General features: G+C 43.0%; 1 protein-coding gene across 3 annotated transcripts in view; it reads right to left on the bottom strand.

The window, feature by feature from the left end:
- The window catches only part of ccdc57 (coiled-coil domain containing 57), a 159,136-nt gene that overhangs the window by 60,011 nt on the left and 74,417 nt on the right, over nt 1–24,708 (bottom strand). For all 3 annotated transcript variants that reach the window (XM_070857664.1, XM_070857663.1, XM_070857665.1), the window contains 3 exons: nt 9,981–10,139; nt 4,982–5,144; nt 1,841–1,975 (listed from right to left, as the gene is read on the bottom strand). In XM_070857664.1, coding sequence (XP_070713765.1) covers nt 1,841–1,975; nt 4,982–5,144; nt 9,981–10,139 — 457 coding nt within the window. The remainder of the gene's footprint in view (nt 1–1,840; nt 1,976–4,981; nt 5,145–9,980; nt 10,140–24,708) is intronic.

Below are 24,708 nucleotides of genomic sequence, written 5' to 3'. Positions count from 1 at the left end.
TTGGATCACAGAATCGCACAGCACTGGAAGAGGTCATTTAGCCCATTGCACCTGCCCTGGCTCGAAAAAAGAGCAATTCATTTTGTCCCGTTGCCCTGTGTATCCTTTGAAAATGTCCTTTTCAAATTTTTATCCACTTCTCTGTTAAAAGCTATTATAGATTTGTTTCCATTATTATTTCTGGAAGGGCAACCCATGCCCTAACAGTCTCTGAAAAACAATTCTCTTCACCTCTCCTTTTGGTTGTGATCTTAAATCTACACCCTCTAAGTATCAACTCACCGATCCAGTGAAATGGGTTTTCCTGACATACCTTCACAAACCCCCCAATAATTTTGCATGAGATCTCCTCTTAACATTTTTTGTTCTAATGAAAAGAGCCAGTTTCTCTAGTCTCTACTCATAACTAATGCCTCATCCACAATATCATCTCCATGAATCTCTTCTGCACCCTCTCCATAACCTTGAAATCCTTCCAAGGCTCCAAAAGCTGAACACAATGTTCTAACTGCAGCCTAACAAGATTAGTACAGGTTTAGCATCACTTCCTGGCTTAAGTACACTATACTCCTATTTATGAAACCACACAACCTCTGTTGTTCCAACTCTGACCTACTGGGAAACCCTCCCTCCCCTCTGCTCCACTATCAGTGGCACAGCCTTCAGCCCCATGTCCTTGCACTCCAGAATTCTCCTCCTAAAACTCCTCACTTTGCTACCCATCTTCTCACTTTTGAAAAACCTCCTTTAAACTTAATTATTTGACCATGCCTGTGGTCACCTGCTTTACTCGAATTTCTTATTTCCTGCTTGGTGTCCATCACTCTTATTGTAAAGTATCTTCAGATGTTTTTGTACAAAGAAGGCACTATACAAATGTAAGCTGTTGTTGCTGTAGTATCATTTGAGAAAGCAATTTGGTTCAGTTGAAGAAGAAAATGAGTGCCTCAGGGCAGCACAGTGGCCAGACACTGCCAGACATGTATATATATGTCCGACCACAGACGAAGCGACATTTGATCCATACCAATAAAATTGAGCCAAAAATGTGAAGATTGCTGGGATTTTATCTTTTTTCGAACTAGCTTTTCCCTCATTCTTAAGTTTCCCAGCACGTTATCTGATCATGATAGGTGCGGACCTGCTCCTTCACCTCTCTTACTCTGAAACTGGAGGTGCACGGGTATCAGTGATCCAGGGGAATTTTCGTCCTATTCTCCTTCCTTCCGGGTCATTAAACACCTGACCTCTGCTGAACCCCTACACTTGAGAATGGAAAATCCAAGTATAAGACACTTATTTCTAATAGCTCAGTATAAATGTTCCATTTGGATTTTTCTGCCATCATAAAAGTAGTAAAAGTGAGAATTCTGAATCTAAATTTCTAATCACAACCACTGATATTTGCCTAGTTTCTGTGAAATGTTTTGTGCGGATTCTGTGATCAATAAAGTGCAGGAATTTGGTACTGGGGAACAGAATACTTTAAACAAGCTGTACAATTTTAAACAGGGTCAAGTATGTGCATGGTATGAATTAATTTACACCAATATTAAATTAGAACTAGCTCTGAAGCAAATGATCTGGAATCAGGCTGGTGTGGGGAGCCTTGCTTGAAAATCTGCTCCTCTCATGTGAGCTTTGTGAGGAGCTTTGCCAACTTTGCCAACTTACATTAAAGAAGCTGCGGAGAAAGCTCTCTAGTAGTTTCAATATCAAAAGCAAAGTTGGATATAGTCGTGCCCTTTTAAAAAAACGAGAGCGGGGAAGGAAACAAACGATAGTAGGGAAGCATCACTAGCATTATATTACATTAATAATAATAAAAAATAATTTTCACCTGTGACTCCCGCTCTGGAAAAACACCATGCTTCTGCAGTGCTGCTATTGCTCGGTCTCTTTCTAGGGTCAATGCTCGGACTAACATCTCCACCTCCTGTAGTTCACGCCCCTTTTCTTGTAGTTCTGCTGTAACCTACAGAAAATCACATGGCCAGACAATCACTTTCAAAACCTTGCTGAAGAAGCTGGGCCAAGATCTACAGAATGATAAAATTACCCAGGAAGTATCCTTTACTGCAGTAACACTTAGCAGCTGGTCTGATTTACCTTATTTTTCTTGCCAATTTTTTTAAGCCAAATGTGTCCTTTTGTCATCTTCTCCTGAAGGTCTTACCTTTTTACTGGGATACAGTTCCAAAGGTGCTTGTCTCATTATGGTACCTCACCCAAGTTAAACCATGATGGATGTCACAGCCAAGTCCAATCCTGGCCGCACGAGATGTCTACAAGAGCACACTTGCAGGAGCTGTCACTGAATAGCAATCAGGAGGGGAATCCTGGCAAATTTACCCTCCTTGTCCCTGGAGCGCAAAAGCCAATGTGGTACCCCTACTGCCACCCGGCTGAGACCAGGTAACTCAGCACAGAGCAAGAATTGAGCCTTGGGACCTTCCTGTTCTGCACAACTCAGCTACTTATTGGATAAATTTGCTGACTCAAACCAGGAGATCAATACTTCTCTGGCATGACCATAGGTTTTACATATCTATTAGACTTATCAGGGGAAGGAAAAATACTAGCAGAAAAAAATTGGATGTCCAATCTATGGATACCTTCACAATTTGCATCAAAGTTTTTCCCATAATCATCCGGAGATGTACAATTGAAATAGGGTGAGCCACACCCTCAGCTCCCTTTTCATGACCATTCTGCCTCACAGTTTGTGCTACATCTTAAAAAAAAAGACTCCTGATCTTTCTTGCATTTTTTAACGCAACAGATATATCTGATAATCTACGTAAAACAATTATGAGTCGAGCAGCCAGACTACTTATTGCACCACAGAACATTTTGGCTCATATTCAAAGGTTACCCAATAGTTAGGTCTGTAGCTGTTGCACTTTTAACTATGGATACAAGTGTTGATTTCCTTGTCTTGGAATTGATATTGTGAGTAGCTGGGCCATACAGACTATGAAGGCCCACCCCTCCACAAAAACAACCAGAAAAAATATTTTTCTAATCTGAGTAACTCACATGAAAACTGGTTAATTATATTGCAACTGAAGCTGGCAGACTCACGTTGTTTTGATATTATAGAACCACCTCTTGAAGTTTCCCTTGCTAATTAGTCACATAACCTGTCCCCCAGATGCAAAGAGAGAACAGGCATCCAGAACCGTTCATTGTAGCACAAATAACAACAGCGGTGAAAGACCTCTATTTTGCTCAAACTGCTCATGTCTGTCCGCTGTCTCTCCAGTCTGCTGCATGAACACTCAAGTGGATCCAGAAACTGGCAGGAGAATATTACAAAATGAGGCTGACTCCTCTGCAAGGGTACAATTACAGCTTTCCAGCAGCTCGCAGACAAATTCCATTTAGTTCATCATAACCTTTTCCACATAACCTCTCAATAAAGCTCCATGTTCAGGACCAAGAGCTAATCGTTAAACTTCAAAGTCAATCTCACCATCCCTACAACAGTGCCATAACCTAAAAGATATTCAGACATGCCTTCAACTCCCACGCCATATTTGTTTCCCTGTCAACAGACAACACAGACAGCTTAAAGAAGTCTTGGGAATGAGACTCAGAACACTGGATAACAGAGGAGGAACCGAGAGTGGTACTGAGATCTTGCAGTAGAATGCTGAATGGTCAACTCAACATCATATCGCAAATGTTCTGCACACAAAACAAATTCCACAAATTCTATCCCTTGATAACTAATGTACAGTGGAGGGGCTGTGGCCAGGAGGGTGCACTTGCTTGAGCATTTTGGGTATGTTCTACATTCAATGATCTGGACAGCGGTGCAGGAAACCACTAGGTCACAATTCCCACAAAATGAGTCTCATTTCCATGTGTCTGCTTACTCGAGGCAAGACTTCACAGGACACAGCCTAGCACAATACTTCCTCCTCAAAGCAAAGAGGTGTATTCCCCCGCTGAGCTGATAAAACATACATGTGGGTAAACACCTATCATGTGCGAGTCAGACAAGGCCTCATCTCCTGGGCCTTTTCTGGCAGGCTGTGCAGCAGCACCTTTTCAAGATTTCACGATAACCACATTTTCTTATCCTTGCAGAAAGAGGAAAATATATGGTGCAAAAGGGGAGATGTACAAGTGTCAATAATCCACTCAATGCACGAGAGAAAACAATCTAAACCAACCAGAAACATACACCATCACTAGACAGGTTGAGCCCTGGACAAAATGTTTTGTCTTGTAAATACTTGCTTTCTCCCTTGATAGCTCAATGTGTTTATTCCGTGATTAGTTGAGCCAATAGGAAGATCTCCGATGCAATCCCCAGTATATGCAGAGTTGACTGATCTCAACCCAGGCAGAGGTAGCATCAATACTCAAGTCTCTGGATTGTGAAGGGGAAAATTAACCAGGATTAGGGTTCCAATTATTATCAAGTAGCCTCTGCTGGAAGTTTGTGCACACAGACGTAAGGTGAGAACTGTGAGTATTGGGCTCATCTGTAATGCTTTCCCATTAAATAATCTGCTAAAACTCACCATTGGGGCTTCTATATATATGAATAACTACGTTTGCAAGGAACTAGAGAGTCTCATCTGTCTAGGATCCATCAGGAAGGGAGATGAGGAGAGAAAAATGAGCAAGAAAATTAAATGTACACACAAAGCTTTCAAACTATGTACACCCATGACAACAAACTATCAGTATATATTGCTGCAAAAATTGTAAACAATGAATCAACCAAATGTGAAAACTTCTGGGAAAAAAAACTGTACAGTTTAATCCAGTTGATTTTGTTCGTAATGGTATTGCTTGCAACGTTTACGGATTGACGTCCAACCATACAAATTGGAGCTGACACTTAAACTAGACATCCCAAAAACAATAATCTGAGGGAATGGACTCAAATATTTCAAAATGGAATGTTGAAGTGGAGGTCTGGTCTGAAAAACTGTTCTCATGCATTCAATTTTCTGTGACTCACCTGGTCTCTGGCTTGGCTCAGGCTTTGAATAAGATCTTCTGATTTTAGGTACTGACTTCTTTCAAGCTCCTCACAGCGTCGTTGCCAATCCAACTCTCCCTGTACTTTCATTTGTTCCAGACCTCGCTCTCTCTCTACTGCTCGGACAAGTTGCTGTTTATATCTAAACCCAGAACAGTTTCAGTATGAGAGAAATAATAACTTTTGCAAAATAATTATCCATTAATCTATTGAAGACTGTGATTGATGGCTGGCCCTGAATGTGGAACAGTAATTCATCTGCTGCCAATTGTGAATATCTGACAGCATCAGAACTGCTCAAGTGAATTAACTTGAAACTTGTTGCAAGATGTACCAAGCACGGCTTGTCCTTCACCCTTGCCCTTGCTACCCTACATTGGCTCCCAATCCCCCAGGCCTTAAATTTAAAATTCACATCCTCGTGTTTAAGTCTCTCAATAGCTATGCCTCTCCATATCTCTGCAATTTCCTTCAGCCCTACAACCCGTCCATAAACTCTCCGCTCCTCTGACTCGAGCCGCTTGTGCATATTTCCCTCTCTTTATCCTATCACTGGCGACCATGCTTTCAGCTGTTTGAGCCGCACGCTCAATTTCCACCTAGAGCCTTTTGCCTCCACCTCCTTCAAGTGACTCCTTAAAACCCACCTCTTTGACCAAGCTTTTGGTCACCCCTCCTAATCTTTCCTTTTTAGTTAAGAACATAAGAAATAGGAGTAGGCCATTTGGCCTCTCGAGCCTGCTCTGCCATTCAATAAGATCATGGCTGATCATGCACTCAGCTCCACTTCCCTGCCCGCTCCCCATAACCCTTTACTCCCTTATCGCTCAAAAATCTGTCTATCTCCACCTTAAATATATTCAATGGCCCACAGCTCTCTGGGGCAGAGAATTGCATATATTTATAACCCTCCGAGAAGAAATTTCTCCTTATCTCAGTTTTAAATGGGCGGCCCCTTATTCTATGACTATGTCCCCTAGTTTTAGTTTCCCCTGAGTGGAAATATCCTCTCTGCATTCACCTTGTTGAGCCCCCTCATTATCATAAGTTTCAATAAGATCACCTCTCATTCTTCTGAACTCCAATGTGTATAGGCCCAACCTACTCAACCTATCCTCATAAGTCAACCCCCTCATCTCCAGAATCAACCTAGTGAACCTTCTTTGAACAGCCTCCAATGCATGTACATCCTTCCTTAAATACAGAGACCAAAACTGTACGCAGTACTCCAGGTGTGGCCTCACCAACGCCCTGTACAGTTGCAGCAGGAATTCTCTGCTTTTATACTCTAGCCCCCTTGCAATAAAGGCCAACATTCCTCTGTGGTTCCTCAGAGGTTAAGCCTCTGTGAATTTCCTTGGGATATGTTTATACATTAAAGCTGCCATTAAAATGCTGTTTATAAGTTGTTCTACAGTATTTAGGTCAAGCGGGATGAGAAGACAGTGGGATAAGTGAAACTAGGCGGGGAAGGAGGGAGGATGCAGACGAGAGGCAAGGGAAGAACAAGAGATGGGAAGGGAGAGAGATGGATGGGGAGGATAGGTGCAGAGGAGGGAGTGGGGAGAGATGAGGAATATGGAGGCATTGGGGTCGGTGGATGGGGAGCAGGTCAGAGAGGAAAACAGGATGGTGAAGAAAAGTAGGATGGGGAGGGTGAGGAAGGCGAGGAAAGGAGTCAATGATAGATATATTCTTGGTCAAGCCTCCCGAGTCATACCCTGAAACGATGGCATGCATGCGTCCCACACATCGCCCCTCTGTCCTGACTGAAATCTCCCCGGATAACATGCTGAACCCACAGTTAGCAGCATGACTAATACTCAGACCCGTGTTGACCTGCAAGGCCATTGCCCCCTCCCTCATTGAGCTTCATCACTCCTGCAGGGTCATTATTCCCTCCCCCCAGTGATTACAATGGCCAGTACTCGCCCGCCCTGCCATTGATCATCATTGCGAGCATATTACCACTGCCCCCCCAACCCCTCCATCAGGCAAGCAGCATGACAAGTTTTACAGCAAGGTTAGCACCATGCAAGCCTCGCTTCTTCACCGTCTCCTCCTCCCTTTCCTCTCTCCCCGCCCCTCCCTTGTGTCTGTGCGCACTTCCTGTCAACTTTTTCCATTCTACAGTGCCACCACTGACAGAAGGGGGCAATTATAGAGTGACTAATGTACATAGGCATTTTTCATTGAAAATATGGACACAGAAATTTAGAATAGAAATATAAAAAAAGGACAGAATGGATGACTTTAAGGTGGGGACTGAATGCCTGCGAGCATTGGTCCAGCTATTAGCCAGTCCTCCAAACCAGTTCAGCTGAAGACTACATTAGGTTTCAACATTCTCTATGCAAAGTATTTTTTTTAAATTTGTTCCTGGGATGTGGGCATGGCTGGCAAGGCCAGCATTTACTGCCCATCCCTAATTGCCCTTGAGAAGGTGGTGGTGAGCCGCCTTCTTGAACTGCTGCAGTCCTTGTTGTGAAGGCACTCCCATAGTGCTGTTAAGGAGGGAGTTCCAGGATTTTGACTCAGCGACGATGAAGGAACGACGATATATTTCCAAGTCAAGATGGTGTGTGACTTGGAGGTGGTGACGTTCCCATGCACCTGATGCTTTGCCCTTCTAGGTGGTAGAGGCCGCGGGTTTGGGAGGTGCTGTCGCAGAAGCCTGTCCCAGGCGATCAATTAGTAATTTAAAATCTTACATCCACGCTAATTTTCTGTCAACTTTTTCCATTATAAATTCTGATGTCCAAATTCTGAATTTGGACGGTCCATGTAAACCTGTCATGCTGTAGTTACACTCTCCTGCCAATGCTGGCACTGTACCATCTCTCAGTCATGCACCTTCCAGCTCATACTGGAGAAACATGCCAATGTTCCAACTAACTCCACTTCTTTGCTCCCCAAATATCTGTTTTACTATTTAATTATAAATAATAAATCATAGTTGTACATTAAAATAAGAATGGAATATACAACTTTAAAATGGGAACTGAAGTATGCTTGCGTGTCCTGACCTAGTTATTCCCTGTGATCTTACCCCATCACTTGAAGACTATAGTTGATCTTAATTCCCCATCTGCAACCTCACAGGGGATTGATTAGTAAACATTATGCAGGTATTGAGCATTGTACATTATGTACCCAAGGTAGAATACAGCAAAGAAGACTTGAAAAGCTAGTTGTCTCCCTCCCCCTAGACATCTTATGTTTCAATATGTGGTGGCTGATGTGCAACGGCCACCACACGTTAAAAAAAATCCACGCACAGGCATCTTCCACCTTTCAGGATGTAGTTCAAGTCCTTCATAAAAACACCTGTGAACTCATCCTTTTTTGGCGTGGAAGCAAGTCATCCCCGTTTCGAGAGACCGCTTATGATGATGACACATTCACATTCTCCCCAGTGGTGCCACTCAAGATTATACATCCAATTATTGGCAGGATGTTCTCGGTTGTAGACTTTCTCGCAGTGCATCAGTGCCACTCCAGAACTGTTAGCAAGGGTGTAAATCAGGTTTTGTGATGCAACGCCTTACCTCCCTGAGGCACTCAATCTTGCAGCCTCATCCAGAGCTCTTAAAAAAGGCAGGTGTGCTCAAGTGGCAATTTTGAGAACTCTAAATACTCCTTCTGTTTGAGCTTCTGGGCCACCAATCATGGACTTAAAGAAAACCAGAGTTTAAGTTTACATCCTAAAAAGTCCTCAACGGAATAGAATTTCAAATCCCATGGCGCTTTATAAAGCTCCAAGTTTCCACACGCTACAAAACGGGCACCCCTCCGAGCTGGGCACCCGTTTTTCGCGGCGAAAACAGCGCCGGAAAAATAACGCGCGATTCTGGAGCGCCCTGCAGCTCCATGTCTGCTTGGCGTGGCGCCCAGGGGGGCGGAGCCTACCACTCGCGCCGATTTTGTAAGTGGGAGGGGGCGGGTACCATTTAAATTAGTTTTTTTCCTGCCGGCAACCCTGCGCGTGCGCGTTGGACGCGCAGTGTGAAGGAAACATTGGCACTCGGCCATTTTTGTAGTTCTTTGTAGCTGTTTAATTTTTGAACATTTTTTAATAAAAGCACATTGCCATCAGCACTGAGGCTTCTTGCAGCAGTGAGAAGGCTGCAGGAAGCCTCAGAAAGTTGAGGCAGCCGTTTCCCGACGGCCTCCCCGCCCGCCGTCGGGAATGGCTGCTCAACTTCTGAGGCTTCCTGCAGCCTTCTCACTGTCTCCTTCCCCCCCCGCCCGCCGTTGGGAACGGCTTCATCCTCCCCCCCCCGCCCCCCGCGGGAACGAACGGCTTCCTCCTCCCCCCCCCCCCCCGCGGGAACGAACGGCTGCCTCCTCTTCCCCCCCGCCGTGGGAATGGCTGCCTCAACTTGTGAGGCTTCCTGCAGCATTCTCCCTGGCTGAAGCACTTTCACACAGGTAGGAAGATGGTCTTATAAATTTTTATTCAGGTTGGATTTATTGGTATAATATTTGTATAAGTATAAATAAGGATTTATTATAGAATTTAACGACTTCCCTTCCTCCCCCCACCCACCCACCTCGTTCCGGACGCCTAATTTGTAACCTGCGCCTGATTTTTTAATGTGTAGACAAGGTTTTTTCAGTTCTACAAAAATCTTCACTTGCTCCATTCTAAGTTAGTTTGGAGTACGTTTTCACTGTGGAAACTTTGAAATCAGGCGTCAGTGGCCGGACACGCCCCCTTTTGAAGAAAAAATTCTGTTCCAAAGTGAAACTGTTCTAACTGACTAGAACTGCAGAAAAAAAATGTGGAGAATTGCGATTTCTAAGATAGTCCGTTCTCCACCAGTTGCTCCTAAAAATCAGGCGCAAATCATGTGGAAACTTGGGGCCTAAGAAACTCCAGGCCTTATTCCAAAAAAATAACTTAACAATGATTGATCTGCATCTTTTCAAGTGAGCCTGATGTGCCATTTCTCAGCTGAACTATAATGCAGCTTACTTTTCCACATCCTCCTTGAGTCTTGCTAATTCAGCTCTCAGCTTTGAATCCTGGTCCTGCAACATTTTAATTTGAATGTCCTTAGCAGCGGTCTCCTTGGAGATCTGTGTTATGTGACTATCCCAGCCAATCTTCACTGTTGAAAACTCTCCCCGTAACCTAGAAAAACAGAGGACAAAAAAAAATGAAAATTCTGCAAGCTTGTTACAAAATAAAATAAATGATCCCTCTTCAAGCCACTACAAGCTAAACAGCTGCAGTGTGCTGCTCTATTAAATATGCCACTGTGTCCATTCAGCAGCAACTCCAAACAATTAGAGTAGTATAGGACCATTTTCTGTAAATTGCTTTGTCCCGGTTTTATCTCTATTTAAAAAGTGCACTTAGAAACAGGCCCAACTTCATTAAGATAAATGAGGGCTCTTTCCATTCTACTTCATCCTGAGATATATTAATAACTGGACAGTTCTGTTATTCAAAAGCCTGCTTCTTAGCAATCTAAACAATTATTCCATCTGTCAGTCTGGTCTCTGTATAGCTCTGCATTCAAAGTCACAATTAACAAAGAGGTTTCAGAAAACTCCTTTCTCTCCTTGCAAAGTTAATTTTCCCATTTACAACCAAAGGCTCCCAACTCAAATTGACATTTTAGTGGGTAGTAGTATATCATAGGAGGACACTCTTAATAGTGAAGATTTTTTCTTCTTTTGATTTTTATTTAAGTCTCTTGTGTATAATACAGATTTGGTCAAAAATTACATTGAGTCCTTTTTAAAAGAATTTCTAGAAACTCACAAAACAATTATCTTCTTTAGGAGAACTTGTCTCCAAATGATGTGTTTGACAGAATCAAGTTAAAAGCAAAGGATTTGGCAGTGAGCCAAATAACGTATCAAAGGCTACTAATTCAAGGAGTCAGTGATAAATGGATCGGAACTAATTTTTTAAAAAACTTTCATTTTCTCTTGCAGGATTCCACAGGCACCAACAATCAAATGGCCATTCTTCATGTGTGAGCCTGGTCTAGAGTCTTTTCAAGATATTCCCCTAGTCCTCATCTGACATTAACATACCCACACTTTTCCACAGAAGTTACTGGATAGTGATCAGGAGTGGAAATACTATCTAATATTTCTCCTCCCGAGCCCAGGATCAGAGAGGATAACTGTGGTGGCTCTCAAAACCACCTCAGCTGCATGCCAGCTACCTCTGCACAGAAATGGAATTGAAATTGGGACCTGCTGGTCATAATGGGGCAGGAAGACACTCCATGTTGCATTAACCTTCTGAGCCTTTGTGGAAGGGTATTTTTTACACCTACACAAAAAAGGCAGAACATGTGACCATAAAGCAGAAAAATTTAAGGATTTTCGTACGCAGTCTGTAAAAGTAAGGATTTCTAAGAACAAGACTTTATAATGCATACATAAAATCCTCTATACACGTGTATACATTTGCTGCACCTCAAACAGATTCACACACATCTAGAAATTTCCATATGCATTTTATAGTTCTAACCCTCAGTTTTTCTCTCTCTATAATTCTCTCTTCCACTCCCCGTCCCTGGTATCTAATATTGTGAATCACACTGGAGTATTATCTCACAGGTGCAGACAGTCTGCTGGTAACTCACCTAAGTGGCCATTCTACGGGCTCAAGTTTCGTCTCGAGTTGCTCCTATTTTTTTGGAGCAACTAGTTTAGTATGGAGTATCTTAGAAATTGCAATTCTAGGCATGTAATTTGCTCCAATTCTAGTTAGTTAGAATAGTTTCATTTTAGAAATTTTTTTTTTTCCAAAAGGGGGCGTTACCAGCCACTTACGCCTGTTTTGCAAGTTTAGGCAGCGAAAACTTACTCCAAACTAACTTAGAATGGAGCAAGTATAGATTTTTGTATGCTCAGAAAAACCTTGCCTACACTTTATAAATTAGGCGCAGGCAGCGAGAGATAGGGGGGAAGGGAAGTTAGATGGAAGTTAGGTGATTTTACAAAGCATAAAACACTTCACTTTTAACCATAAAGATGCATAGAAACCATAATAATTTTTAAATAACAATAAATGAACATTAAATCAAGTAATAAAAATTAGAAGTCTGACTTTGCCGACTGGAGCACGCACTGGAATTGGCGTATTTTGTACCTAGACATTTATTAATTTAGGTATTTATTAATTTGGTGCTTCCAGATTGCAAGAATTCCAACCAGTACAGAATAAAAGCAGGGCGTTTCTCCCCCAGTCTGGGCACGCTCCCCACGGATGTGGTCTTGAAGTGTCATCTCCTTACTTTGCCGAAATCTGTGGTCGTCAGAGAATGTTCAAAGTCCAGCTCAGAGTCGTCAATATCGGGCAGGTTCCACATCTGAGCTTTTCAGTCACGAGTCCGTATCAGCCAGTTACCTGGAGTGTTTTCTCACAGCCAGAACATAATCTTGTTAAATCGGGCAAGCTGCGTCTGTCAATAGGAGTTGTGTGCGAGTTTTCTGCCCGGTTACAGATCATCATCACAGCGATAATCGGTGTGGGTGTTTCTAGGAAGCCCGAGCCCCGATAACTATTTAAGCACATCTTCAATGCCCGGGGAGCCCATTCGGCCAAGGCTAGGGGAAGCATGCTTCGGACCCCTCCCACGCAGCGTCGCAGAGAGTCGGGCTGCGAGGAGCTACTGCACATGTGCGTACACTCTAGCGCGCATGTGCAGAGGTCCAGGCACTGTTTTCAGCGCCGGGACCTGGCTCCGCCCCCCCACCCCTTGTGCTGCGCTACACCGAGGCCGAAGATGTCCTGAGGAGTGGGGAGAATTAGAAGGTAACTTTTCGGCGCCCTTTTTATTCTAATGAGGTGCGCCGTTTTTACAGGGGGCGGAAACGTGGGCCCTTCATATACAAATGTAGGCATGTTATCTGACTATGTGTCCATCAAAGTAGGAGCCTGCTTTTGTTCAATAGCCAAGCTATTAAACAAAAGCCTACTGTATCTGAATTTGACTTGACAATCAAAGGCGATGGTGTGCAATAAGAAGTGGCATAAAACAACTGAAGAACATTGGAGGATATGATCAGTATTACAATTACATTCTCCCTCTGAATTTTTTTGAAAAAGTACACATTAACTCACATTGGTCATTGGTGTTACCCACGCAATCATTCTGGAGAAAATTACAATAAAAGTTTGAAAGTTACATTTGTTCATACACGAGAACATAAGAAATAGGAGCAGGAGTAGGCTACTTGGCCCCTTGAGCCTGCTCTACCATTCAATAAGGTCATGGCTGTTCTGATCTTGGCCTCAAATCCACTTCCCTGTCTGCTCCCCATAACCCTTGACTCCCTTATCGTTCAAAAATCTGTCCATCTCCACCTTAAATATACTCAATGACCCAGCCTTCACAGCTCTCTGAGGTAGAGAATTCCAAAGATTCGCGACCCTCAGAGAAGAAATTCTTCCTCATTTCCATTTTAAATTGGCGACCACTTATTCTGAAACTAAGCTCCCTAGTTCCAGATTCCCTCACAAGTGGAAACATCCTCTCTGTATCTACCTTGTCAAGCCCCCTCAGAAATTTATAGAAACATAGAAAATAGGTGCAGGAGTAGGCCATTCGGCCCTTCTAGCCTGCACCGCCATTCAATGAGTTCATGGCTGAACATTCAACTTCAGTACCCCATTCCTGCTTTCTCGCCATACCCCTTGATCCCCCTAGTAGTAAGGACCTCATCTAACTCCTTTTTGAATATACGTTTCAATAAGATCACCTCTCATTCTTCTAAACTCCAAAGAGTATAGGCCCAACCTGCTCAACTTTCTTCATGACAAATCCTTCATCTCAGGAATCAACTTCGTGAACCTTCTCTGAACTGCCTCCAATGCAAGTATATCCCTCCTTAAATAAGGAGACAAAAATTTTACACAGTACTCCTAGGTGTGATCTCATGTACAGTTGCAGCAGGACTTACCTACTTTTATACTCCATCCCCTTTGCAATAAAGGCCAACATTCAATTTGCCTTCCTAATTACTTGCTGTAACTGCATGCTAACTTTTTGTGTTTCATGTACAAGGAAGGACCCCCAGATCCCTCTGTACTGCAGCATTTTGTAATTTCTCCCCATTTAAAGAATAATTTGCTTTATTTTTCCTACCAAAGTGGATAACCTCACATTTTCCCACATTATACTTCTTCTGCCAAATGTTTGCCCACTCACTTAGCCTATCTATATTCCTTTGCAGATTCTTTGTGTCCTCCAACTTGCTTTCTCACTTATCTTTGCATCATCGGCAAATTTGGCTACATTAATATAGATTGTAAATAGTTGGGCGGCAGCACTGATCCTTGTGCCACCCCACTAGTTACAGTTTGCCAATCTGAAAATGATCCAACTATCCCGACTCTCTGTTTTCTATCCATGCTAATATATTACCCCCCAACCCCTTGAGCTCTTATCTTGTGCAGAAACCTTTTGTGTGGTACCTTATCAAATGCCTCTCCAGAATCCAAACACACGACATATACTGGTTCCCCTTTATCCACCCTGCTCGTTACATCCTCAAAGAACTCTTGCAAATTTACCAAACATGATTTCCCTTTCATAAAACCATGCTGACTCTGTGTTATGATTTTTTTAAAATGTCCTGCTACTACTTCCTCAATAATGGACTCCAGCATTTTCCCAATGACAGATATTCGAGTAACTGGTCTATAGTTTCCTGCTTTCTGTCTCCATCCTTTCTTAAATAGGGGTGTTACATTTGCGGTTTTCCAGTCTGCTGGGACCTCTCTAGAATCCAGGGAATTTTGGCAGATTACAACCAATGCATCCACTATCTCTGCAGCCACTTCTTTTAAGACCCTAGGATGCAGGTCATCAGGTCTAGGGGACTTTGTCCACCTTTAGTTCCATTAGTTTGCCTAGTACTTTTTCTCTTGTGATAGTGATTGTTTTAAGTTCTCCGTTCCCAATAGCCCCTTGATTATCAATTTTTGGGATGCTTTTAGTGTCTTCTACCGTGAAGACCGATACAAAATATTTGTTCAAAGTCTCTGCCATTTCCCTGTTTCTCATTATTAATTCCCCAATCTCATCCCCTAAGGGACCAATGTTTACTTTAACTACTCTCTTCCTTTTTATATACCTGTAGAAGCTCTTACTGTCTGTTTTTATATCTCTTGCTACTATACTCTCAAAAACTATCTTCTCTCTCTTTATTTTTTTAGTCGTCTTTTGCGGCTTTCTAAAAATTTCCTAATCCTCTGGCCTTCCACTATTCTTCGCAATATTGTGTGCTTTTATTTTTAATTTGATACCATCCTTTACTTCCTTAGTTAGCCAGGGATGGTTGATCCTTCTCTTAGAGCCTTTCTTTCTCACTGGAATATAAATTTGCTGAGAGTTATGAAATATCTCCTTAAATGTTTGCCACTGCTTATCTGCCGTCTTACCCTTTAATCTATTTTCCCAGTCCACTTTAGCCAACTCTGCCTTCATATCTTTGTAATTTCTTTTATTTAAGTTCAAGACACTAGTTTGAGACCTAGCTTTCTCACCCTTAAACTGAATTTGAAATTCTACCATGCTATGATCACTCTTCCCAAGAGGATCCTTTACTATGAGATCATTAAATAATCCAGTCTCATTACACATTACCAGATCTAAAACAGTCTGCTCCCTGGTTGGTTCCACAACGTACTATAAAGGATTGATGTAAAGGATTATTATGGGGTTGTGCATCCAGAAATGCACTTTGTTTTGAATTAGAGTCTCAAAGTTTATTAGGTTTAAATTTAGAGTTCAATGTTTGAGTCAATTTATACCATGTAGACCCATGAACTCCAGATACCTGCACGCGAGCTCCAGTCTGCTCTCCCCATATCTGTCAGAGATGCATCTGACATAGAATCATTCTGGAATGTAAAGATAAACCAAGGCTTCTATTCTCCACTGCTAACTGTGAACCCCTCTCCCCAGTCTCCACCCTCACCTCTGACAATAAGTATGAGGCCGCTCATAGACTTCTTTGACTCTAAGACTGAGACCATCCATTCAGCTGCCACAGCCCTTCCTTCCCCTAGCCCACCGGGCCAAACTTCCTCTAAGGAAGCTCCCTGCCCTAGCCCTGACCTCACATCTTTCTCCAGTTCCTCGCCGATCTCCCCTCATGACCCTTCTGAGCTCATCCTGTGCACGAGACCCACTTCCTGCTCCCTTGACCCTATTCCCACCAAACTGCTGACCACCCAACATCCTTTTCTGGCTCCAATATTAGTTGACATTGTTAATGGTTCGCTCTCCTCTGGTGCTGTCCCCCTCTCCCTCAAATCTGCTGTCATCACCCCTCTCCTCAAAAAAACAACCCTCGAATCCTCTGTTCTTGCAAACTACCATCCCATCTCCAACCTCCCTTTCCTCTTCAAAGTCCTTGAACATGTTGTAGCCTTCCAAATCCATGCCCAACTCTCCCGCAATTTCATGTTTGAATCCCTTCAATCCAGTTTCCAAGCCTGCCACAGTACCGAAACGGCTCTCATCAAAGTCACAAATGGCATCCTTTGTGACTGTGACAAAGGCAAACTATCCCTCCTCATCCTTCTGGACTTGTAATGCGGCCTTTGACACGGTTGACCACTCTATCCATCTCCAACTCCTCTCCACCGTCGTCCAGCTGGGTTGGATTCCACCTGCCTGGTTGCATTCTTATCTATCTAATCGTAGCTAGAGAATCACCTGTAATGGTTTCTCTTCCCACTCCCGCATCGTTACCTCTGGTGTTCCCCAAAGATCTATCCTTGGCCTCCTTCTATTTCTCATCTACATGTTGCCCCTTGGCGACATCATCTGAAAACACAGCGTCAGTTTCCACATGTATGCAGCTCTACCTCAATACCACTTCTCTCGACCCCTCCATGGTCTCTAAATTGTCAGACTGCTAATCTGACATCCAGTTCTGGATGAGCAGAGATTTTCTCCAATTGAATATTGGGAAGACCAAAGCCATTGTTTTCGGTCCCCGCCACAAACTCCGTTCCCTTGACACTGACTCCATCCATCTCCCCAACTCCTATCTGAGGCTGAACCAGAATGTTCGCAACCTTGGTGTCATATTTGACCCTGAAATGAGCTTTCGACCACATATCCGCAGCATAACTAAGACGCCTTTTTCCACCTCTGTAACATCGCTCGTCTCCGCCCTTGCCTCAGCTCATCCGCTGCTGAAAGCCTCATCCATGCCTTTGTTACCTTTTAGATTTGACTATTCCAGTGCACTCCTGGCTGTCCTCCCACATTCTACCCTACATAAACTAGTGGTGATCCAAAACTCGGCTGCCTGTGTCCTAATTTGTAGCAAGTCCCGTTCACCCATCACCCCTGTGCTCGCTGACGTACATTGGCTTCCGGTAAAGCAACGCCTCAATTTCAAAATTCTCATCCTTATTTTCAAATCCCTCCATGGCCTCGTCCCTTCCTTTCTCAGTAATCTCCTCCAGCCCCACAACCCCCCCAAGATGTCTGTTGTCCTCTAATTCTGCCCTTGAACATCCCTGATTATAATCGCTCAACCATTGGTGGGCGTGCCTTCTGTTGCCTAGGCCCCAAGCTCTGGAACTCCTTGCCTAAACCTCTCCGCTTCGCTACCTCTCTTTCCTCCTTCAAGACGCTCGTTAAAACATACCTCTTTGACCACCTGTGCTAATTTCTATGTATGCAGCTCAGTGTCAAATTTCTATCACATAATACTCCTATCACATAATACGCCTTGGGACATTTCACTACGTTAAAGGTGCTATATAAATACAAGTTGTTGTTGTAAAGAAGGAGCTGAAAGCCTCAACTTGCTCATTGTTCCTGGGACCATCACATCTCCTGAGCTGCAGCTCAATCTATTTTCGCATTAACAGAGATATTAAGAATTGGAGTGATTCATTTGAAGACAATTAGGAGAAGAAATTAAGTAGCAGAGGTCTCAAAAAATGACTGCCATCAGACCAAAAACTGAAAGATAGAGAAAACATGTTGTTTTGCTCCCTGAGCAGCCTTCAGGCAAACTGCTCTTTCAAGCCAATGTGAAAAATTGCAGCTGTGAATGGCCTGCAACACAAACAAGCATTTTGTGAAAATTGTAAGGACAGATGTAGGGCCAATGGAAATCTCTACTGGTCGATCTTTCCCTGAAATTAGAACCCCAGGAGATTTTGATTCTGTTGTCCAAAGGCGATTTGAAAGTAAGCATCAACAAAGCTGTCTGAAGGCAGCTAGCTGCTCCTCTGGACAGACTGCCTAGATAATTGAGACAAAGAGCAGTTTGAATTTCTTTCTGTGAAGTTTATTCAGTTGGCTTAATTCCAGGCTTTCGACTGACACTTTGGGCTAACAAAGTAAAATTCCTTTTTCTAACCTGTCACAGCTGCCTGAGCAAATCGGTGACTTTACCAAATATGCTTCTTAGCACAAGGTCCTTGATATGATTCCAAATTTTTTGGCTCCTCACTCAAATTTTAAAGAGTAACCTCAACAGATTTCATGGGCTAAATGGATGTGGTGATGCCCTCGTGTAGGCTACAGAAGGCTGTTTTAGGGTCTTAAATGTATACGGGCAAAGTGTCATGTTGAATAAATATGGAGGAGCCACCTGGAGGGATGAGCTTTGTTCCTTTCCTTTGTTTCGGGACCAGCATTTAGCCAGCACAGAGATCTGGTGCTGCTACTTTATACTCACCAAAATCTTTAGATTTAAAAAAAAACAATTCAACCAAATGAACCATTGCTTAAAGGCCATACAGAATTTGGGAAAAATTTGCTTTTGGAAAATTCTGTAACACAAACCTAAATAAATTACAAAAAACATGGTGAAACAACTACTTAAATAAACTATTAATCATGTGGGAACAGTATTGCTGTCTAACGGTCAACAACAGAGGAAAGTAATTACAGTACCAATTCATGGTTTGATACAATGCAGAATGGAACAAGCAGGCAAGGTTCTTAGCTGAAAACATCTTAATGGCTGCTTTGATGGGTCAGTGAATTTATCCAGTAAGTCGTTCAGCCATAAAGATTGGAAGAGTACCAGACTTGATCCCCAATCTGTGTCGAGTTAATTGTTCTCAGCCAGGATGGTGGTAGAGGCTTTACAATTGGTCTGCGTGCTCATGGGTAAGGGAGAGGGAACAATCACCCAGAATTCCCACTCATGACCAAAGTTCCCTCGAATTTTTTTTCCTCCCTCCGCGGGCCCTTTAATTGGCTGCGCGGTCATTCAAATTTTCGCACATGCAGTTTCTTCAATATGTGCGCGGGACTTCCAGATCGCTGCGTAGGCACACAGCTTCGTGGGGACATTGCTCGTGAGTGCTAACCAGCAAACCTTGCTGGAAGTGCGTGACAATGGATCCCAGGTGAGGACGTGAGCAGGCTTGGCTATTATGGCTCTCAAAGTCAAATATCGAACCAACACTAACCATGGCTGTTCATGTTTAAATAAAGGCCACTCACTTTTGGGCAAGGTGCCAAAGGGCAGATAATATTTATAGAACTGTAACCCAGCAAGAAGCTTACATATTCAAAAGAGGGGAGAAAAAAAGTCTGAAAGGGGAGAGTGCCCCTCACAATCTTCGCAACTGACGGTATAGGCTAATTCCTGTAGTATGTGGAAACTGTTGGACTTAGGAAGAATAAACAAAATAAATGTCACTTGGGCAGCATTTACATGCACTTTGGAAAAACAATGGAAATGACCTTTTGTTCAATTAATGCACAGTGTGTATCTTAGATACTATGCCAGTTGTGCATATCAGAAATGGGTATAATTCAATACATTTAATTATATTCAAAAAAATTAGTTGAAGGAACAGGAGATCCAAACACTATTCTGCAGCCGTCAAAATGTAGTGCTGCACAGACAAAGTGAAGATGCGAGAAACATTGGTTGAAAGAACATTAAACTATACATTACACAATAGAAACCAATTATTGAAAAACTCTCCTGGAAAGAATAGAATGCCTCTTCTATTCTAATCATTCCTATGAAGCAATTTCTGTAGAATGCATGTAGAACCAAACCATGCCTGGGCAACTGCTCTATTTAAACTGATGATTCTATTAATAGGATACCCATCAACAGGATTTTACGGTATTAGGAATATAGTCCACATTGTAATTGGCATTACAATCCTTGGTAGGTCGCACCAATAGACACAGTTGTGGTTCATCATGGGCAGTCCCTTGAAATCGAGGAAGACTTGCTTCCACTCAAAGTGAGTTCTCGGGTGACTGTACAGTCCAATACAGGAATTAGTCTCTGTACAGGTGGGGCAGACAGTCGTTGAAGGAAAGGGTGGGTGAGGAGTCTGGTTTGCCGCACGCTCCTTCCGCTGCCTGCGCTTGTTTTCTGCATGCTCTTTGCGACAAGACTTGAGGTGCTCAGCGGCTCCCGGATGCTCTTCCTCCACTTAGGGCGGTCAGGGATTCCCAGGTGTCGGTGGGGATGTTGCACTTTATCAAAGAGGCTTTGAGAGTGTCCTTGAAACGTTTCCACTGCCCACCTGGGGCACGCTTGCCGCGTAGGAGTTCCGAGTAGAGCGCTTACTTTGGAAGTCTTGTGTCAGGCATGCGGACAATGTGGCTAAAGGAGCAATGACTATTTCTAAGTTTCAAATATTTCATCTGATAAACATTCGCTCTAAATGATCCTCTCTGTTCTTTATCGAACCTCATTTAAGCATACCCTATCTAAAGCTTCAAAGAGGCATTCTGCTTATTCTGGATGCTGGCCAGGATCTAGCTCCTGTCCTATTCACAAAGCTGTCTGCATTTCATTGCACCAAATTTGAAACTTTAAGTTTTTGGCAGACCTTCTGTGATGTCTGTACAGGGCTTCAATGCAAAACTGGTCGTGGTATATCACTGGCAACAGAGGAGAAAACACATCTTGACACCTAGTGCCACCATAATTGTCTTATCTACATTATAAGTCTGTTTTCCAAAGTCAGGACTGCGCTTTCGGCAATGCGAGAATGCAACGCAAGACTCCCATCAAGGACTGTAAATCCTGTTCTACTGAGTCCGAATTATTTTTTGGAATTATAAGTTGCCCATGCAGATTGTTTCAGAGTGATCATAAGATTCACCCTAGGTATAGCATTACCCAAGGGTTTTCTACATGCAATGCGATACCTGTAATACATAATGAATACAACCACTGTGCTGGTGTTTTTTTGCATCATTTTTGTCAGGGATATAGAACCATGGAAGCTTACAGCACAAGAGGAGGCAATTCAGCTCATAATGTCTGTGCCTGCATTTTGCTAGAGCAATCTAAAACTAACCCCACTGTTATGTTCTCTCCCCTGTATCTTATTCTAATTCAAATAGTTATCCAGTTTTCCCTTAAAAGCTACAATTGTCTCTGCCACAACTACTCCTTGTGCAGCTAGACACTAACTCTTATTAAGCTACAATTTATTTTACTAGGCTCCTCATTTTTTCAATCCTTTTGCTTATTTTGGGTACTTACTTGTCTCTTCAAATCTTTATCTCATAAAGTGCTAGTAGTTAAATGCTAGTATACTGTTCAGGTCTGTATGATGGGTGTAGGGACACGATGGAGAGAATTCTCGCAAGGTTCTTTCACTTAACGTCCACAAAAACTCCAGAAATAGCAGTTTTTAGCCATTTACATCCAGAGCTTCTACCAATCTTCTGCTGGAGAACCCCAGCAGTAATTCCAGTGATGCATGTACCTACTGTCATGATGATCCTCATGTATTCTTATATTGTCATGTTATCTCTGTGTTTCTATGCAGGCAGTTGTGGCAAACAGCATATTAACTTCATCATGCATTATGTGCTCATTTTCTGTGACGTGACAATCTTGACTGGGCTCATTGGGCTTAATAACCTTTCCCTATTCCTAAACATTCTTATGTTAAGGTGGTGATAGACACTTTTCAAAATTACAAACTGGTGAGTAATTGTTAGCTTGGCTCAGTTGGTAGAACCCCCATCTTTGAGTTATAAGGTTGTGAGTTCAAGTCCCAATTTAGGATCTGAGCACATAATTATGGTTGACACTCCACTGCAATACTGAGGGAGTGCTGCACTGTTAAAGGTGCCATCCTTCAGATAAGATGTTAAACTGCTTGTCCAGTTTGTAAGAATAAACGTGTTTATTAATGATTAAAATTGTTTCTGTGTATGTAGAAATGTTAAAAGTGTAGGTTATACAGAAAGGCCTGTTTGTGTTGAAACAAAATGAAAGCCCACAGTTTGCCAACGTGGGCTGAGTTTTGAAAGAAACAAAATGAAAGCCCACAGAGCTGCCACATGGGTTTTGTGTATTGGAAAGCCATTTAAATTAATCAAGAGATGGCTGAGCCAGGCCAGACAGCCACATGAGGGAGGAGAGCCAATAAGGAACTGCCCTGGAACCAAGGTCCAATTGCGAGGCTTTCGGAGGGACGATGGCTTTGAGAGGTTTAAAAGAACTCAGCAAAAGACTTTCCTCTCTTTCCTGAACCAGCCAACCAAAGGGAAGCAACGTGTATCACTCTTTATTATAACCTCATTGTATCTGTTGTAACTAAGGTGGATGTGCATGTGTGTATGTGTTTTTTTTAAAATAAACTATTCCAATTGTTTTAAAAGAATTGTCTCGCTGTCAAATTTAATGCCAGAGATTTAGAAATCTTACAAATGGTTTAGCTGGATGCCACCATTCAAGGCAAGGAAATTCTCCTGATGTACTTTTGCAACCAACAGCATCAAAAATTGGTAATTCATCTAAGTGCGGCTTGTGAGATCTTGTGTACAATGCTAAAAGTTTTAAAGGAGTAAGTGAATGTCCTACAAAAAACAGTGATGGAAGTAAAATCCATAATAGTTTTTAAAAGGCAAGTGGATGAATATTTGAAAAGGGAAAATTATAGGTAATTTAGAAACAAAGGCCAGCGAATTGGTAGCTCTGTGAGAGAGCCAGCACAGACAAGATGGGCCAAATTGAAGCATGTGTTGTAAAATTCTGTAACTGCAGAAAACATATATATATATAAAAAATGTTGAGTCATCTCAAGATTGTATTTAACCTGTGGCTACCGCTGTGACCGTGACATTACCAACCCCACCCCTTGATGAGCAAGAGTTCGGCTTCCTCCCCCGAACCAAATTTCAATCCTCCCTTGATCAATAAGATTTTGACCAACCCCCCCGCCCCCGCCTGCTGGATGCATCTTCCAACCCACCCACTGGCTGCCAATTCCCCCTCACAGGCCACCCCATTCCTGCTTCATTTCCCCTTTTACAGTAACATACCTCCTCAACTGCATTTCTCATCTGCAGCAACCCCACCCGCCACTGACTGCATTTCTTCTCCCCCGCTGTTTCATGCCCCAATCCCTCAACCCCTGCTGATCTGAATTCCCTTGCCTTAAGCTCTCCCTTCCATGTCCCCTCTCCTCTTTTCTTTTCCTACTCTCTCCTCCCTCCCCTCATGTCCCACTCTCCTCATCTCCTGTCTTCCTCTCTTTTCCCCTCCCGGCTGCCTCTCCTTTCCCCGCTTCCCGACCTCCTATTACCTTCTTCTCCTCCGTCTATTCCTCTCTCTACTCCCCCACAGCGATTCCATTAGCCCCCACCCTCTAACCCTGCTTTAACTGAAAAATTCAAAATGGTCTTGACTGCCCACATGCAACAGAAGATTATAGTTATGTATTAAATTCTGTACATGGGCTGTGCATTTCACTGAAAACTTTCATGGTAACCATTCCCATATGGGCAAACCCATTATACTGCCTGTAGTAATAGTTAGGCCTGCAGGTGGTACTGCAATAGTTTTTAATAGGATGTGTCTATTTGTATTAACAAAATGACCACCATTTCTCTGATTGGCTCTCCATTATCACATAACCTATTGCTGATTGGTCCCCTTGGAGGATAAGTCACACCCTGAAGTTTCTCTGGAATGTGCAAATGAAACTGCCCAGCCTAAGATGTGACTGACTAAGCAAATTGCAATTTAATCCATTCTGACTTCAGAAACCAAAAAAGGACACATCTCGAACAATCCCGCAAAAGCCACCAAGTTCCAGCCAAAGTCCCTTACCCCAGCGCAAGTGCTGCCTCCCCCATCCGAAGTGCCTTACTCCAGAGCAAGTGCTGCCTCCCCCAGCCAAAGTCCCTTAACCCAAAGCCCTAGTAGCTGGCAATAGCCACTGACCCAAATGACATGGAAATAATGTAAAAAATTTAATGAAATTTATTGACAATAAAAAACAATCAAGTTGAATTTTACAAACTTTCCAAACATGGTTAATATGGTCGGAGGCTCAGCGGGAGGCTCGGGGCTCAGCGGGAGGCTTAGGAGGCTGGCGGCCCAATTGGACAACGTGATCAGTTCAGAATGAATGTGTTCGGGGTCCCACTTCCGGTTCTGGTTTCTGGCGTGAGGCGTCGGGGAGGTTGCGGGGAGGCAGACGGAGTCGGGAGGACACATGCGCAGAAAGCATTAGTACAAATAGTCAACTCGTTTTTAATATCAAGCCTAACCTAGTGTCTCACACATTAGACGTGTCTGTAATGGTAGGGTTTTAAATTGTATTTCTTTCTCTAAAAGGGGAAGGCAAAGTTTAACCTACATCAAACCCTCTCCTCCCTAACTGAAATGTCATGTTGTGGTGATACAGAAGGTCTGGGCAGCTCTTCTCCGAGGTGATCATTTCCCTACCTTTGTTCTTCCCATGC

The sequence above is a fragment of the Pristiophorus japonicus genome, chromosome 16, assembly GCF_044704955.1.
Source record: "Pristiophorus japonicus isolate sPriJap1 chromosome 16, sPriJap1.hap1, whole genome shotgun sequence".
Classification (NCBI taxonomy): domain Eukaryota; kingdom Metazoa; phylum Chordata; class Chondrichthyes; family Pristiophoridae; genus Pristiophorus; species Pristiophorus japonicus.
The sequence above is the reverse complement of the archived record's forward strand: the minus strand, read 5'-3'. Positions and strand labels throughout refer to the sequence as shown.